Here is a 14046-nt window from a genome sequence, read left to right as displayed (position 1 = left end):
AGGTTCTGTAAGCAAATGCCCTCAGTGTTTAGCCTTAATGTTAGCAAAGACAAGAAACATTTCAGAGATCAAAGTAACAACCTTGCCCTGCTCTTGGTCCGAACCAAGATGCAACTGGATCCATACGAGAGTGTGGATAGCGTGACTCAGAAATACATCATGAGGGCATTTAAAGGCCCGGAAAAAATAATTAAAATTTAAAAAGAGGTAAGGGAGGAAGAGGGAGAGAAAAATTCCATATGGACAGGCTTGAAAAGTCAGGACTCTTCAGCCTGGAAGGATGAAGACAAATAGGATCAGAACCAAAACAGAGTAAATGGCTGAGGTTAAGGTAGACACAAACAGGCTCAGTAATGGCCTCATGTGTTTTCCTCTGTGCACATGATTTCTCCCTGTTGACCCTCCAGGACATTTGAATATCATGAAATAAGCAGCCTGATCAGGGCAGGGGCCTTGACACAGGAATGTGATAATGGGGTTTATCATGAAAAGCACATCTGCTGGCAGCAGAGAGGCTGCCCTGTGCACATAAACCACTCACACATGCATTCCTTCAAATCTTATTTATCCAGGTCCTATTTTGGACCAAGGACTAGTTTATAATTGGCCTGGGTAGATAAGCCGTATGCCTAAATCACTACAAGTCTAAATAACCTGTGATTTGTCCTTAGTCAAGGACGACCTCATGAATTTTAGCAGGAGGACGTGTGCTCTGGCAGGGATAACTGGGCAGGCTTTCTGAAAGAGGCAGTGTTTGCACTAGGCTTTGGTAGACAGCAGGAGTTTGATGGGCAGAGATGGTGAGTTACAGGAATAATCTGAGCTTTGGCCTGAAGGTGGGAGAGCCCAAGGTATGTTTGGTGGAGAGTTAAGAGCCCATTTGGCTGGAGCATGTAACAGTGAGTGCCGAGATAGCAAAGGTGATGGGGCCAGGCAGCAAAGGCCTTGAGAGCGTGTCTGGGAAAAGGGCTTTTTTACTCGGCAAGAGGGAGGCATGGGATGGTCTTGAGCAGAAGGATGTGCAAAGATCTTTTAAAAAATAATTGGTAGTTGTGTGTAGATGGACAGGAGTAGATTGATGTTGGGGCCAGGAGATAGTTGGGAATCTATGGCCACAACCTTGGAAAGTGGTAACCCAGCTCATCATGATGATGGGTACAGGGCATGACTCTCAGGCAACAAAATCAGGGGTGTAAAAAATACTTCTGCATTTTCTTTAAACCAAATTAATTCTGACTGGAAGCTATCATCCTGTGTGTCATTGAAAAATTCCATTGTAATCATAACTGGGGACTCCCTCCTCTGAATAGGGACACAGTAGACTCTAGAAGGATTATGTGGTAAGTGATGATGGGGATGGGCCTCTGCTCTCTTGTGGTGCTACTGACAACATCCTTACTGTCCCAGCCCACAGTGGCCCACGAGAGCAGTTTCTGTACCATAAAGACAAATATGCCGAGATGTGGAGTATTAGAAGAGTATTAGAATGTCCTCACTTTACAGATGAGGAGACTGAGTCACAGAAGGTTAAGGAAGTTGTTCAAGTTAAGGATTAGAAGACCCTTGCTCTAACCACTAGTTTATCCCACCTATGTAACTAGGGTGGGAGGGAAAGGAAGGAGCAGAAACACACAACACACAAAACCTGGAGAGGACAAATAAGATGGAGGGGACAGATGTGATGTGATGTGAAGGTGCAGAACACTCAAAGGGGGCTAGGGTTCTCCAGGTTTTCATTTTTGTTTTAGACAGGGTTTCACTCTGTGACCCAGGCTGGAGTGTAGTGGTACCATCATAGCTTACTGCAGCTTCAAACTCCTGGGCTCAAGTGATCCTCCTACCTCAGTCTCTCAAGTAGCTGGGACTACAGGCATGCATCGCCATGCCCGGCCAGTTTTTAAATATTTTTTGTAGAGATGGGTCTCACTCTGTTGCCCAGGCTGGTCTCAAACTCCTCCCACCTCAGCCTCCCTAAGTGCTGGGATTACAGACATAAGCCACAGTGCCCAGCCCAGTTTTATTATCTTTACCTTTTAATTATAAAATTAATAAATGTTTATCATATAAGATGTCAAGTTCAAAAAGGAAAATGAAAAAAGAGATACCATCCATGCTTCTACCACCCAGAAGCAAAAGCCATCCTCCTTTGACACACTTTTTTACAATCTATTTTTTCTACAGTATCTTACACGGTCAAGGGCATTTTATTATATTTAACATTCTATCCTGATGTTTTAAAGCTTAAAGTTATGTCAAGCTTTCCCTTTGTTATTAAACATGCTTTGAAGCATTATTTGTCATGGTTGTATAATATTCCATTTCCTGGGCACCTCATTTACTTTTCTTTCTTATGAATGTACTGCACATTCAGGTTGTTCCCCAATGGCTTGCTATTATAAATTGTACTGTAACAAACAAGTGTATAAGTATTTACCTCTGCTTTGGATAATTTCCTTGGGATAGTCTCCCAGAAACTAAATTATCAGACATAAGCATTTTTTTTTTTTTAAGATAGTGTTTTACTCTGTTGCCCAGACCAGAGTGCAGTGGCATGATCAAGGCTCACTGTAGCCTGGACCTCCTGGGGCTCAGGTGATCCTCTCACCTCAGCCTCCCAAGTAGCTGGGACCATAGGCATGCACCACCACATCTGGCTAATTTTTTTTTTTTTTAGTTTTTAGTAGAGATGAAGTTGCCCATGTTGCCCAGGCTGGTCTCAAACTCCTGGGCTCAAGTGATTGGCTTGCCTCAGCCTCCCAAAATGCTGGGATGACAGGCGTGAGCCACCACACCCTACCTGACATAAGCATTTTTAAGGCTACTGATATATCTATTGCTACACTTCTTTCCCATGCTGAAAACCATGAATAAACATCATGGAGCATTATCTTCAAAACCTTTGCTAATATGAAAGGTGGAAATGACAGCTCATTGTGCCAGACTTTGCCTCTGGATCTCATTTATTCTTCAGAATGACCCTATGAAGAAGGCTTCATTCCTTAAAATGTTATTATTAATAATCTCTTTTTTTAGTTTATTTTTAAATTGACAAATAATTGTACATATCATAGGGTACGTAGTAATGTTTGGACCCCTATAATCTATAGTGATCAGAGTAATTAACATATCCGTCATCTCAAACATTTATCATTTCTTTGTGTGGGAAACATTCAATATCCCCCTCCTAGTGATTTGAAACTACATAATATTGTTACCTAGAGTCATCCTGCAGTGATACAGGACACTAGAACTTATTCCTCCTGTCTAGCTGTAATTTCGTGTCCTTTAACAAATCTCTCCCCTTCCCTGCTTTCCCCCTAACCTTCCCAGCCTCTAGTATCCTCTGTTTTACTTTTTACTTCTATGAGTTCAAAAGTAATATTAATCTTAATGAATGAGGTTTGGGAACCTTCTTAAGTTTTGCCCCTGAGGCATGTACCTCACTTACTGCACCCTACTCCTCCCACTTTGCAAATGAGGAACCCAAGAGTGAGAAATGGAGTAGCTTGATTAGGGTCACACAGCTAGCAACTCTGGGTGGGATTCAAAGTCCGATACGTGTGACCCCAAAGCCCTGCTTCTCTCCACTGGGCTATTTTGGTGCTTCACTCTTCATTTTCGAATGTGAATGATGAGAGAGAAGGCGGGGGTGGGGGGGGAGGAGGAGGAGGAGGAGATGGAGGAGGAGGAGGAGATGGAGGAGGAGGAGAGATGGAGGAGGAGGAGAGATGGAGGAGGAGATGGAGGAGGAGGAGGAGATGGAGGAGATGGAGATGCTCCTTATTGGTGTAGGGGTGTGTGTGGTGGTTTGGCGTGGATTTGGTGGCACAGGAAAACCCCAAGTCATGGGTATATTGCAGGAAGCTGAAAATTCAGGTCTAGCACCCAGGAAAGTGTGGCTGAATGTGTAAGAGAGGCCAGGCCCATGCAGGATGGGAAAGGAAAGCCAGTGTCCTCCAAATGGAAAGCTCCAGTGTGTACTGAATTTGAGAGCAAAGGTGAGGTTAGACCCAGAACAGAATGTGACCATGCAGAATTCCCTGGGTGGGCCACAGGTGGTCAGGTCACAGTCCTGAGCCTGCTGCCAGATTCCCGGGTGCTCACCTCCACAGCTGCAGCCAGTTCACCATTTCCAGCAAGGGTAAAGCTGGCCAGAGGGAATACTCCTGGGAAGCCATTGTGGGGGTGGGGGGCAGTGAGCTCTGAAATGACCAAATGACCAAAGAGGTCACTGCAGGAGTGCAGAACCAGCTCGGGTGATGAACACAGGCCCAGACAGCCACAGAGCTTTATGGCCAAGGAGAATTTCAGAGGCCCTGGCATGAGGTGATTTAGCTCATATCAGGCACAGGAGGCTCATTTTGCAGGAAGTGGAACATAACTCTTGGAGTAGAAATAGGTTGAGGAGTCTCCCGCTGCACCTCAGTTTCCTCTGTTCTGACAGGCTGCATTTTCAGTCTTCAGGCCACTGCCAAGAGCTACGCCCCCGGGAGTCAATCCAGCCTACTCTTTAGTCTCCTCTTGCTTCTTACCTCATTAGGATCTGACACATCTTATGTGATGAGGAAACCTGGGGAGGTAGCAGACGCTTCTGGCCTTGGTTGAACAGGAGCAAGGTTAGCTTCAGAAAGGGAAGCAACCTTATTATCGGCCCTTCGGTTTCTAAACTCTACAGATACGGCCTCAAGAGCATTGGAGAAGCCCAGCCCTCTAGGCTTTCTGCTGAGAGAAATTTCCACCTTGCTGCACAGTGCGGCCGGAGAAGGATGTCTAGGGAGCCTCACCCACAGCTGTGGGTGCACTGTCTCCTCCAGCTGTTGCTGATTCTGTCCCCCAAGCAAGAAAGCCCAAGACTTGGTCCAAATTAGTAACCCTACAGAGAAAATCCCTAATGAAAATCCCCTGGTGAGAAAGAGATTTTAGAAATCTGTGCTAAGAAAAACTTTTTTTTTTCTGAGGAACTGTGTTGAGGCAACTTAAATTACAATGAAAGAAGACAGTGTTTCTAGATTCCTTTTTTTGTTGCTGTTGTTGTTGAGACGGAGTCTCGCTCGGTTGCTCAGGCTGGAGTCCAGTGGCACGATCTCGGCTCACTCACTGCAAGCTCCGTCTCCCGGGTTCAAGCCATTCTCCTGCCTCAGCCTCCCAAGTAGCTGGGACGACAGGCTCCCGCCATCACGCCCGGCTAATTTTTTGTATTTTTAGTAGAGACGGGGTTTCACTGTGTTGCCAGGGTGGTCTCTATCTCCTGACCTCGTGATCCACCCGCCTCGGCCTCCCAAAGTGCTGGGATTACAAGCGTGAGCCACCGCACCCGGCCTAGATTCTTTAATCGTAAATGAGAACTAGACAGCTACTCATCTTTCCCTTTTCGCTCTGGCTTCCAGGAAATTCCAGGAAACTGCTGTAGCAGTTAGCAATTACATTTTTCTTTACGGTGGACATAGCTGTAGACTCCTTTTTGGGGGCCTCCTTTACTATTTGCATTGTCTTGTTTCATTTGGAAATTAAATTGCCTCAATCCTTTGTAGACATAAACAGCGTAAAAAATTAAATGCAGGATAATAAAGTGAAGTTCATCCAGGTGGAGGCTTCTTCAATGAAAAGGGCACTCACTGACCCTCCCGGGCACAGCGGCCACCAGGTGGCACCAAAGCTTCCCCACAGCCACCTTCAGGGATGCGATTTGGCTTGAAAGCGTTTCTGTTTAGCCAGCCGGCCCGTTCTTGGGCTGTGCCACACACATTCAGAGTGACTCCAATCCAAAATGCTCTGGCTTTAGCTTTAGGGACTGAGCAAGGCTGATCTAAGGGAGTCAGGCAGCCTCTTTCAGGTGCTCAATTGATAAGATCAATATTTCAAATGTCTCAAATGGACCACTCCCAGCCGGAACAGGGGGCAGTGGGGCATGGTGAAGCAGCTCCATTTTTCTTTTTTTTTTTTTTTTTTTTTTTTTGAGATGGAGTCTTGCTTTGTCACCCAGGCTGGAGTACAGTGGTGTGATCTCAGCTCACTGCAACCTCTGCCTCCCAGGTTCAAGCAATTCTCCTGCCTCAGCCTCTCAAGTAGCTAGGATTACAGGTGTGTGCCACCATGCCCAGCTAATTTCTGTATTTTTAGTAGAGAAGGGGTTTCACCATGTTAGCCAGGCTGAGCTCAAACTCTTGACCTCAAGTGATTCATCCACCTCGGCCTCCCAAACTGTTGGGATTACAGGTGTGAGCCACCGTACCTGGCCTACAGCTCCATTTTTCTACGCCACCATCCCAGATAACAGGAGGCGACACCCTCATCACAAACAGAGTTCATGGAGGTTGTCAGTGGGACCCAGAAGGGGTCTTTTTGCCTTCACCGTGTATTCTAGTGACTTCAGTCTGAAATGAGTGTGTTGCTCCTTATAGTGGGCACATCACTGGACACGGGTCCTCACCCCTCTAAGATGGAAATTGTTAAAAAGATCCAAGCCTGCCGACATTACCATTCATGTTTGCCTCCATTATTCACTCAGGGAAATCAGATCTTTTAAAGCCACTTTGTAAATAGACCTCTGTGCCCAAGACTAGAAAAAGCCTTCAGTAAAAGGTGGAAGAATGTACTTACATATAATCTTTAAATTCAGGTTCCTGACCCTTCGTGGTTCCATTTGTTATAATAATAGTGTGTCAAAAGGTGTTTCCCTTGAGAATGCAATTTATTAATGTCAGCTTCTCATGCTATTTTCTGAAGCCTCTGTAGTATCTGATCAATTGTATTTCTCAGGAATGCAAGAGAAGCAGAACCCTACAAATGATGAGCACATGGAGCCATGTGGCCTGGGGCGGAGAAGGAGAGGGTGACTATTCAGCTATTCCTACTTCTCTCCTGAAATTCATACCCAGGGATCACTGGTCAGAACTGGTCACTGATACCAGTCTGAGGGTATGAGGAGGGAGAAGCTGTCCACAGTTGGTTTTATTGCCCTTAAAAATCTTACAGGAATTCCATGAATCTATTCAGATGCCTCTTGGCTGACAGTTTGGAGCACTAATTCATCTACAGAAAGTAGAAAGATAGGCCGGGCGCTCTGTCTCATGCCTGTAATCCCAGCACTTTGGGAGGCTGCAGTGGGAGGAGGGTTAGAGTCCAGGAGTTTGAGACCAGCCTGGGCAACATAGCAAGACTGTCTCTACAAAAAATAAAAAATTAGTGGGGCATAGTGGTGCATGTGTAGTCCCAGCTACTCAGAAAGCTGAGGTGGGTGGGTCACTTGAGCCTGGGAGGTTGAGGCTGCAGTAAGCCATGATTGTGCCACTGCACTAAGCCTGGGTGACAGTGATATCCTGTCTCAAAAAAAAAAAAAAAAAAAAAAAAAGGAAAATAGGGAGGTAGGAAGATACCTGCGTTTCTCCTGATTTATTTGTGGCCAGGAGCTCATTCTAAGTAAAGTAAACATGTGGTCTCACCTGGGAACGCACTGGGTGGTACAGTCCAGTACACTCTGCTGTGACTGTTCCCCTGCCCTCAGACCCAGAGGCTCAAGGAGCAGCCACTACTAAAACCCAATTTATTCAAGCACACATCAACCCTCCCATGTCACAAAAGTCTCTGCAGTGGCTCACCCACTGCTTCCACCAGTTCCTCTTATGCTCCTTTTAACCAGTTGAGGTGACCCAAGATGATTTCTGTAGGACTTGCCAGGTGAGTTGGGGACAGACAGAGAAAGATTTGCTCTTTAAAGCAGACACTAGGTGGTGTTTAGTGTAGGCCAAAGTGGGACCGTGAGCAGTAATTTGGGGGTGAGGGGATCTTACTTGGAAAAGAGGCAAATCAGGGATGGGATGTAACTCAACCAGAGCACTTACCAACACATCCCCTCCCTGGCAATGCTGGAGGAAGTGTAAGGCCAAGGAAACAAGAGACACGGTTCCATTAAGCGACAAAAAACCAGGGCTACAATCTAGATTTCTTACACTACAGAGCCTAATACATAGGTATAATTTATAAGACAACCTCAATATTTTTCAATTGAACACATTTATTGAGCACCTACAATGTGCCAGCATCTTTTACAAGGATAATACTCCAAACGAGTCAGGATCCTCCAGAGAGTATTGGAAGCCCTTCTGGATGAGGAAGATGCTACTGGAATGGCCAGAAATGGAAGGGAAGGCTTTGGTAAATGTGTTCCTGTGATTCCCTCTCCGTGGAGGGACTGCCATTTCCATGCGGTCTACAGTAGGCATCCTCTCCCTGCTCACCTGATGCTATGGGAACATTTTGCATTTCTTGCTTTCAAATGTTGTCTATGATGTCCTTTAGGGTCACTCAGTTTGGTAGATTGGACTGTGATGAGGGCGGGTCCTGAGTTGTACTCTAAAGCAGTCCTAGGCGAGCATGTGAGCACACTGAAATAAGGACACTGATTAGGGAGAAAGAAGGAGCCAGCCCTCGGCCGTTAGCCTTTTTTTTTTTTTTTTTTGCCTCACTGACTTTTGTTACTGATGAACTTGCTTCCCTGTTCATTGGAGGTGGTATCATCACCTCTGAATTATTTTTCTCCTTCTTCCTAATGTTTGCAGGTTGCTTTTCCTCATCAGCTATTGACTGAATCACATTTCTGGGCAGAAGGTGGAGTGCTGGTGGCTTTCCAGGAATCAGCTCTGCAGAAAGAAGCTCCTTCCTGTTCTGAGCCCTGTGGTTCTGTAGTCATTGGTCTAACCTGAGTAGCCCACTTTCTTGGCATGACACACCACAGCAGCATTAGGCGGGAGACTTAGAATTTTTGTTGTTGACTGGAGCTGGGATGTTGAATCAACCTCAGGCAGCAGCCTAGCTCAAGGGATAATAAACTATGACCCTTGGGCCAAATCTGGCCCACCAGCTGTTCTTGTAAATAAAGTTTTATTGGCTGGGAACGGTGGCTCATGCCTGTAATCCCAGTGCTTTGGGAGGCCAAGGTGGGTGGATCACGAAGTCAGGAGTTTGAGACCAACCTGGCCAACATGGTGAAACTCTGTCTCTACTAAAAATACAAAAAATTAGCCAGGCATTGTGGTGCGCACCTGTAGTCGCAGCTACTCGGGAGGCTGAGGCAGGAGAATGGCTTGAACCCAGGAGGCAGAGCTTGCAGTGAGCTGAGATTGCGCCATTGCACTCCAGCCTGGGCAACAGAGCAAGACCCCATCTCAAATAAAAAAAAAATAAAGCTTTATTGGAACTCAGCCATTCCCATTCATTAACATATTACTCATGGCTGCTTTCATACTACAGTGGCAGAGTTGAGTAGCTGCAAAAGAGACCATATGACTGGCAAAGCCTAAAATACTTATTATCTAGCCCTTTTCAGAAAGTTTGCTTACTCCTTATCCTGAATTAGGAGACTATATATTTTTAAAAATGTAAATTAGAGCAGAATATTACAATTCTGAGTGTTAGAGAGTACAGAATGCTTGGGGCAAGGCCTAAGGCTGTCATTACAAGGATGGCAAAGACTTGAAGCTTCAGCTGAAGACTGATGGTTGGTAACTGCTGCCTGGAGGGTCGTGTTGGAAAGGACTCTGAGGCTGTGTCTGGGCTGACGTGGGCATTTCCAGAGAGATGAACACTGTGCCATGATTAATTCAAGGAGCACCAGCCTGGGAATTGAGCTTGGCAAACCCACGCTCTTCTTCCTCAAAGGTAAATAGTATCCAGGGACAGCTTGGCACTGCCCCCGATGCCAGCCTTTGGCATTGCTGAGGTTGGGGCTGTAAGCAAACATACTCTTACTGAGGTGAGAGGGAGGTGAGATTCAAATACCATTCACGGTGTGACAGTAGCAGATAACAGGCAGGAAAAGCCAAGGTTGCTGGGCTCCAGCGTTAATTAAAGCTCCCATGCAATCATGTGAGGCTGGCAGTGCACTGGTGTTTGTTCAGGAGAGCGTTTCATTTAAAGTTTCCCGTTTTGGGGAGAACAGCATTATTAATCTGTGTGATCAAAATGCTGGCTAAAATGTTCCAAATCATTTAAAAATGAGAAACATAGGATGCGTGACCCAGCATGGTCACTGCAGAAAGCAGTATACAGTGCGGCTCTTGTCATTTGAATATAGTCCTTAGACTGTGGTTTTTGAAAGTTGAAGAATCTTAAGACTACCTACGCATGACGTCTAATGGCCTATAATTCTGTAATCCCAACAAATGCTCTTCCTCAGTGATCCAAATAAATTCAGGTAGTGGAGTGGCCTTCAGAAGCCCCTCATCCATTCCAGTGAAATGTGCTGTTGAAAAGGTGTATGCAAATCTACTTTCTGGAACTCACATATTTTAAATGCACCAAGAGTCTGTTACTCATGCTAAATCTTTATAAAACACATTAGCAACTTCTGTATAAATCCAGATTTTCAGGTGTTGCATGGCTTCAAGATGAGGAATTACCTGTAGTCTGATATACGTTTACTTCTCAAGGTGACTTTTTCCACTATAAGCAGTGCTTAAACATCCCTAGGGCCACTGTTCTCTGGTAATGTAAATATATATATGGAGAATCCAGTAAGGTGTGCGTTACGTTGTTATGCAGTAATCCCTCATACAAGTCACTTACTATCTCTCCCACATTCAACGTTTTGGCCTTAATTGATTTGCCTTCATACCATGGAAAAATTGCCAAATTGGTTCTGGCTGACTAGGTTTTCTTTTCATCTCAAATAATTATATAAGCCATTTAAATTGTATAAACCCACTAAACCATACCTCAAATGCTGAATATTCAAAAAATATATTTTATGACAAGTTTGTTGAGAATTTATTTGCATAAAAATGCCAGTATTTTTCTGCTGTGTCTCTAGAGATATACCAACCCCCAGCTAAGAGTGGGTGGTAGGCAAATGTGCTATGGGCTCCTGGGAAATGGATCATGAAGAATGTGGTGTGCTCAGTGGCCAGAGGGGCAGTGGGGCCTGAGTCTGTGTCTCTGAGTTTGTGTGTTTCGAGAACAAGAGCAGAGGGCATTCAGATGTAGAATTCCTCCATGTCATTATCCCTGGGGCCAGCCGACCCTGGGGGTGGTGGCAGGTCTCCATCAGTCTGCTTGACTTTGGGGGTATCGCATGGGAGCTGTGGGGAGGAGTCTGTGAGGGTGGAGGTGCTGGGAGCTGGGGGAGCAGCACGAGCTGTCGCTGAGGAGCTGGAAGACCTTTTGGTGAAGAAAGGGAGGGAAGCCCAGGAGGCCTCTGTGGTCACCCTGGTGACAGTGGGCAGTGGTCCCTCCCTGGAATCCTTGTGAGCTGCCCAGTGGCTGCTGCATCTTTCGGAGGGGAGGGGTGTCTCCACTGTGCTGCAGAACCTACTGGGTGCAGAATATGCAGAGACCACAGACAGGTCCGATGAGGACAGCCGCAGGCCTGTGTCCACGTCTGTCTCCTGGGCCCCCTCTAGGTCATCGATGGAGAGGAGGTGGCCATGCCTCCACTCTGATGACCTGTGCCCTGGGGCACCTGTGTTTGAAAACCACTGTGGTTCAGCTGAGGAGGCCAGGGAGGGGCCTCCTGTGGGCAAACAAAACAAGGACTTGCTTCTCTGGAAAGACCAGGGAGGGTTGGGGGTGCTGTTGGCTCGTCCGGCAAATTCCTGCTGGTGCCCAGGAGGCAGGCCTGTCCGGATGGGCCCGGGGTGAGGACTGTTGAGCGGGGACTGCTGGCTGCTGCCAGGTGTATGGCTTGGTACAGCAGTGCTCGGCAAAGGAGTGGAATGACGTTTCTTCTCGGAGGCATGATGTACTCTGCCAGGTTTAGGAAACTTCTTATGCACCCTTTGTGCCTGTGGGGGGAGAGGCAGATCACATTAGTGCAGGATGGCAATTGTTAAATGCATCAGGAAACACAGTTACCAATCATTGGAAACTCCTGGCAATGTCATGGCAATAAAGCATTACCAGCATTACCAGTTCTGCAATCTCTAGAGCAAAGACAGAGGTAGCAGAGCTTTGAGGAGCACCAGAAAGACTTTTCAGTCTGAGGAGCCATCTCCGAGGCTAGGAGGAGATTCAGCTCCTTATCACAATACAGAATACTTTTTAAAGCACACATGCCCATTGCGCTCAACAAACTGGCAAAAAGAACACGGGCCTGGCTGCGCAGGATAACGGAGATAAGAATTATCACAAAATGCAAAAAGAATGCTTGCAGGGTTTGTTTCCTTCCAACCAAAGAATCACAGTGTGCTCACCTGATAGACACTGTTTGTAAATGTTACTGATGAGAGGACAGAAGTGATCAGGATGGGCTATGCAGAGACAATTTCAGACCAGATCCACACGGGGTGTGATTCTAGTATATGCATGACAGCCAGGACACAGTCTTAGGGTGGGGTGGTCCATGGTTCCAGACAGTAAATCCTCCATGAGTGAGGGGCTATCGGGGTTAGCATTTATCTACTTGTTGCTAGTAACTACTGATTCCCCTATATACGTTGCCTTTCAGGAACCATGTACAGGAAAGGGAGCTGCCGCCTGCTGACTGATCCTGCGGATCCTGCAGGGGTTGGATGAGCAGCTTTGCCCTGTCATATCCCAGCCTATCCTCCTGGTCCAGCAGCCCTCCCTGGCCCTCACTGCAGCTCACCAGTAACCCGTTTCTGTTGTGCAGAACTGGAGACCTCTCTTCCAATGTGCATTTGCACCAGGGTCTGCTTCTCTCAGATTTTCTCTCTGGTCTGTGTCCAAGCCTACAGGCCAGAACCCAAGGCCAACCTTACTATGCATCCAAGGTTTCAATTAAATAATGGGTTTGGGGGCAGTCGGTCTGGCTTGACTTAGTATATATTAATAGTATCTGATTTACAAATCCCTGCAATAAGAAAAGGGTTCTGACTGGGGTTTACTACAAGGGTTCTCTCTTGGCATCCAGCAGGAATGAAGAGTCACCCCTTTGGGATGGGGTAAGGAGCAGCCCCAAAAGGCTCAGATGTGCCTAAGAGGTGTCACAGCTGGGTGGCTGCTGGGGAAACAAACCAATTTTCTTAATCATTTGAATTGGCTGAATAAAAGAGAAAATAAGTCAAGAGAAAATAAAATGAGGCTATTAGAGAAAGAAGTCCTTGGGTACAGAGGTTGTTTCCGGGGGAGGGGGACAATGTTTATTAATTCAAATGTCTATCTTATTTTTTCCAAAGGCCAATTCCTTTGGGTGCCCTAATGTCATTTTCTTTCTTGATAAGTATGCATCACCTTGTAACTTCTGTCTTCAAAGTCTTATTTGAGAACATGCACTTGGTGAAAAATTGTGCAGTCCGAATCTGCCTGAAAAAGGAAGCCTTTGTGGTTGCTTTATGAGGAGCAGAAGGTCAAGGTTCCCATGCAAGGAATGCCAGGGGACGTCTAAATGTTCCCAGTGTCAGGGAACAGGGCACTGTTCAATTTGGCTTAAAATCAAGCACAACTGATGGAGGATGAACATTGTGTAGTTTTGCAGAGATTTTCATGACTGTGCTTGTTTAACAGAAATCTATCTGTACTCTCTTATTTTTACCACATGATGAAGGTAGGAATCCAGACAAACCCTACATTCTGCTGCTTTGAAGAGAGATGGTACCCGGTCTTTTTCACTGGAGGGTGCCCACGTGCACAGTGGAGCTGCCTGCTGGGTGGGCGGAATTTGAGGCTGATATGGCACTGTGAATAATGGCAGGAAATCCTGGGTGGCAGCAGGAGGCAGGTGGTTGAGGAGCCTCCACATCGCTCCTGAGGCCTGGAGCTGATGTGACTGCAGGGCTTGCATATGGGCAGATCTGGTGGTATTCTCTGGCTCTGTCCAGTGGCAGAGGGGTCAGTTTCTAAAAGTGGGGTCTTGTTGGATTTAAAGACAACCCGCACCTGTGAAGGTTGGAGCTCCTTTATGTGCTGTTCCCCTGGTGGTGGTTCCATCTCTGGCCTCCCTTGTGTGCTTGTCTGCTGACCAGAAACACTAGAGGCTGGGCGGGAGTTACTTTAGATGTTTCCAGAGACTCCTCCTCAGTGGACCTTTTTAGAGTGAAACAGGAACCTGAATCCTCCTCACATGGAAGCCTCCCCCTGGCTTTCAGCTCTTGG

The 14046-nt window shown here is 46.4% G+C and overlaps 1 protein-coding gene across 2 annotated transcripts in view; it reads right to left on the bottom strand.

The window, feature by feature from the left end:
- Positions 1 to 7996: 7996 nt before the first annotated feature.
- Positions 7997 to 14046, bottom strand: part of FAM124A (family with sequence similarity 124 member A) — a 61912-nt gene continuing 55862 nt past the window's right edge. For both annotated transcript variants that reach the window (XM_055359890.2, XM_004054530.5), the window contains one exon: positions 7997 to 11777. In XM_055359890.2, the coding sequence (XP_055215865.2) occupies positions 10971 to 11777 (807 nt within the window). In that variant the 3' untranslated portion in view covers positions 7997 to 10970. The remainder of the gene's footprint in view (positions 11778 to 14046) is intronic.

Source organism: Gorilla gorilla, chromosome 14, assembly GCF_029281585.2.
Source record: "Gorilla gorilla gorilla isolate KB3781 chromosome 14, NHGRI_mGorGor1-v2.1_pri, whole genome shotgun sequence".
NCBI lineage: Eukaryota > Metazoa > Chordata > Mammalia > Primates > Hominidae > Gorilla > Gorilla gorilla.
Note: the sequence above shows the minus strand (reverse complement) of the source record. Positions and strands in the feature narration are given on the sequence as shown.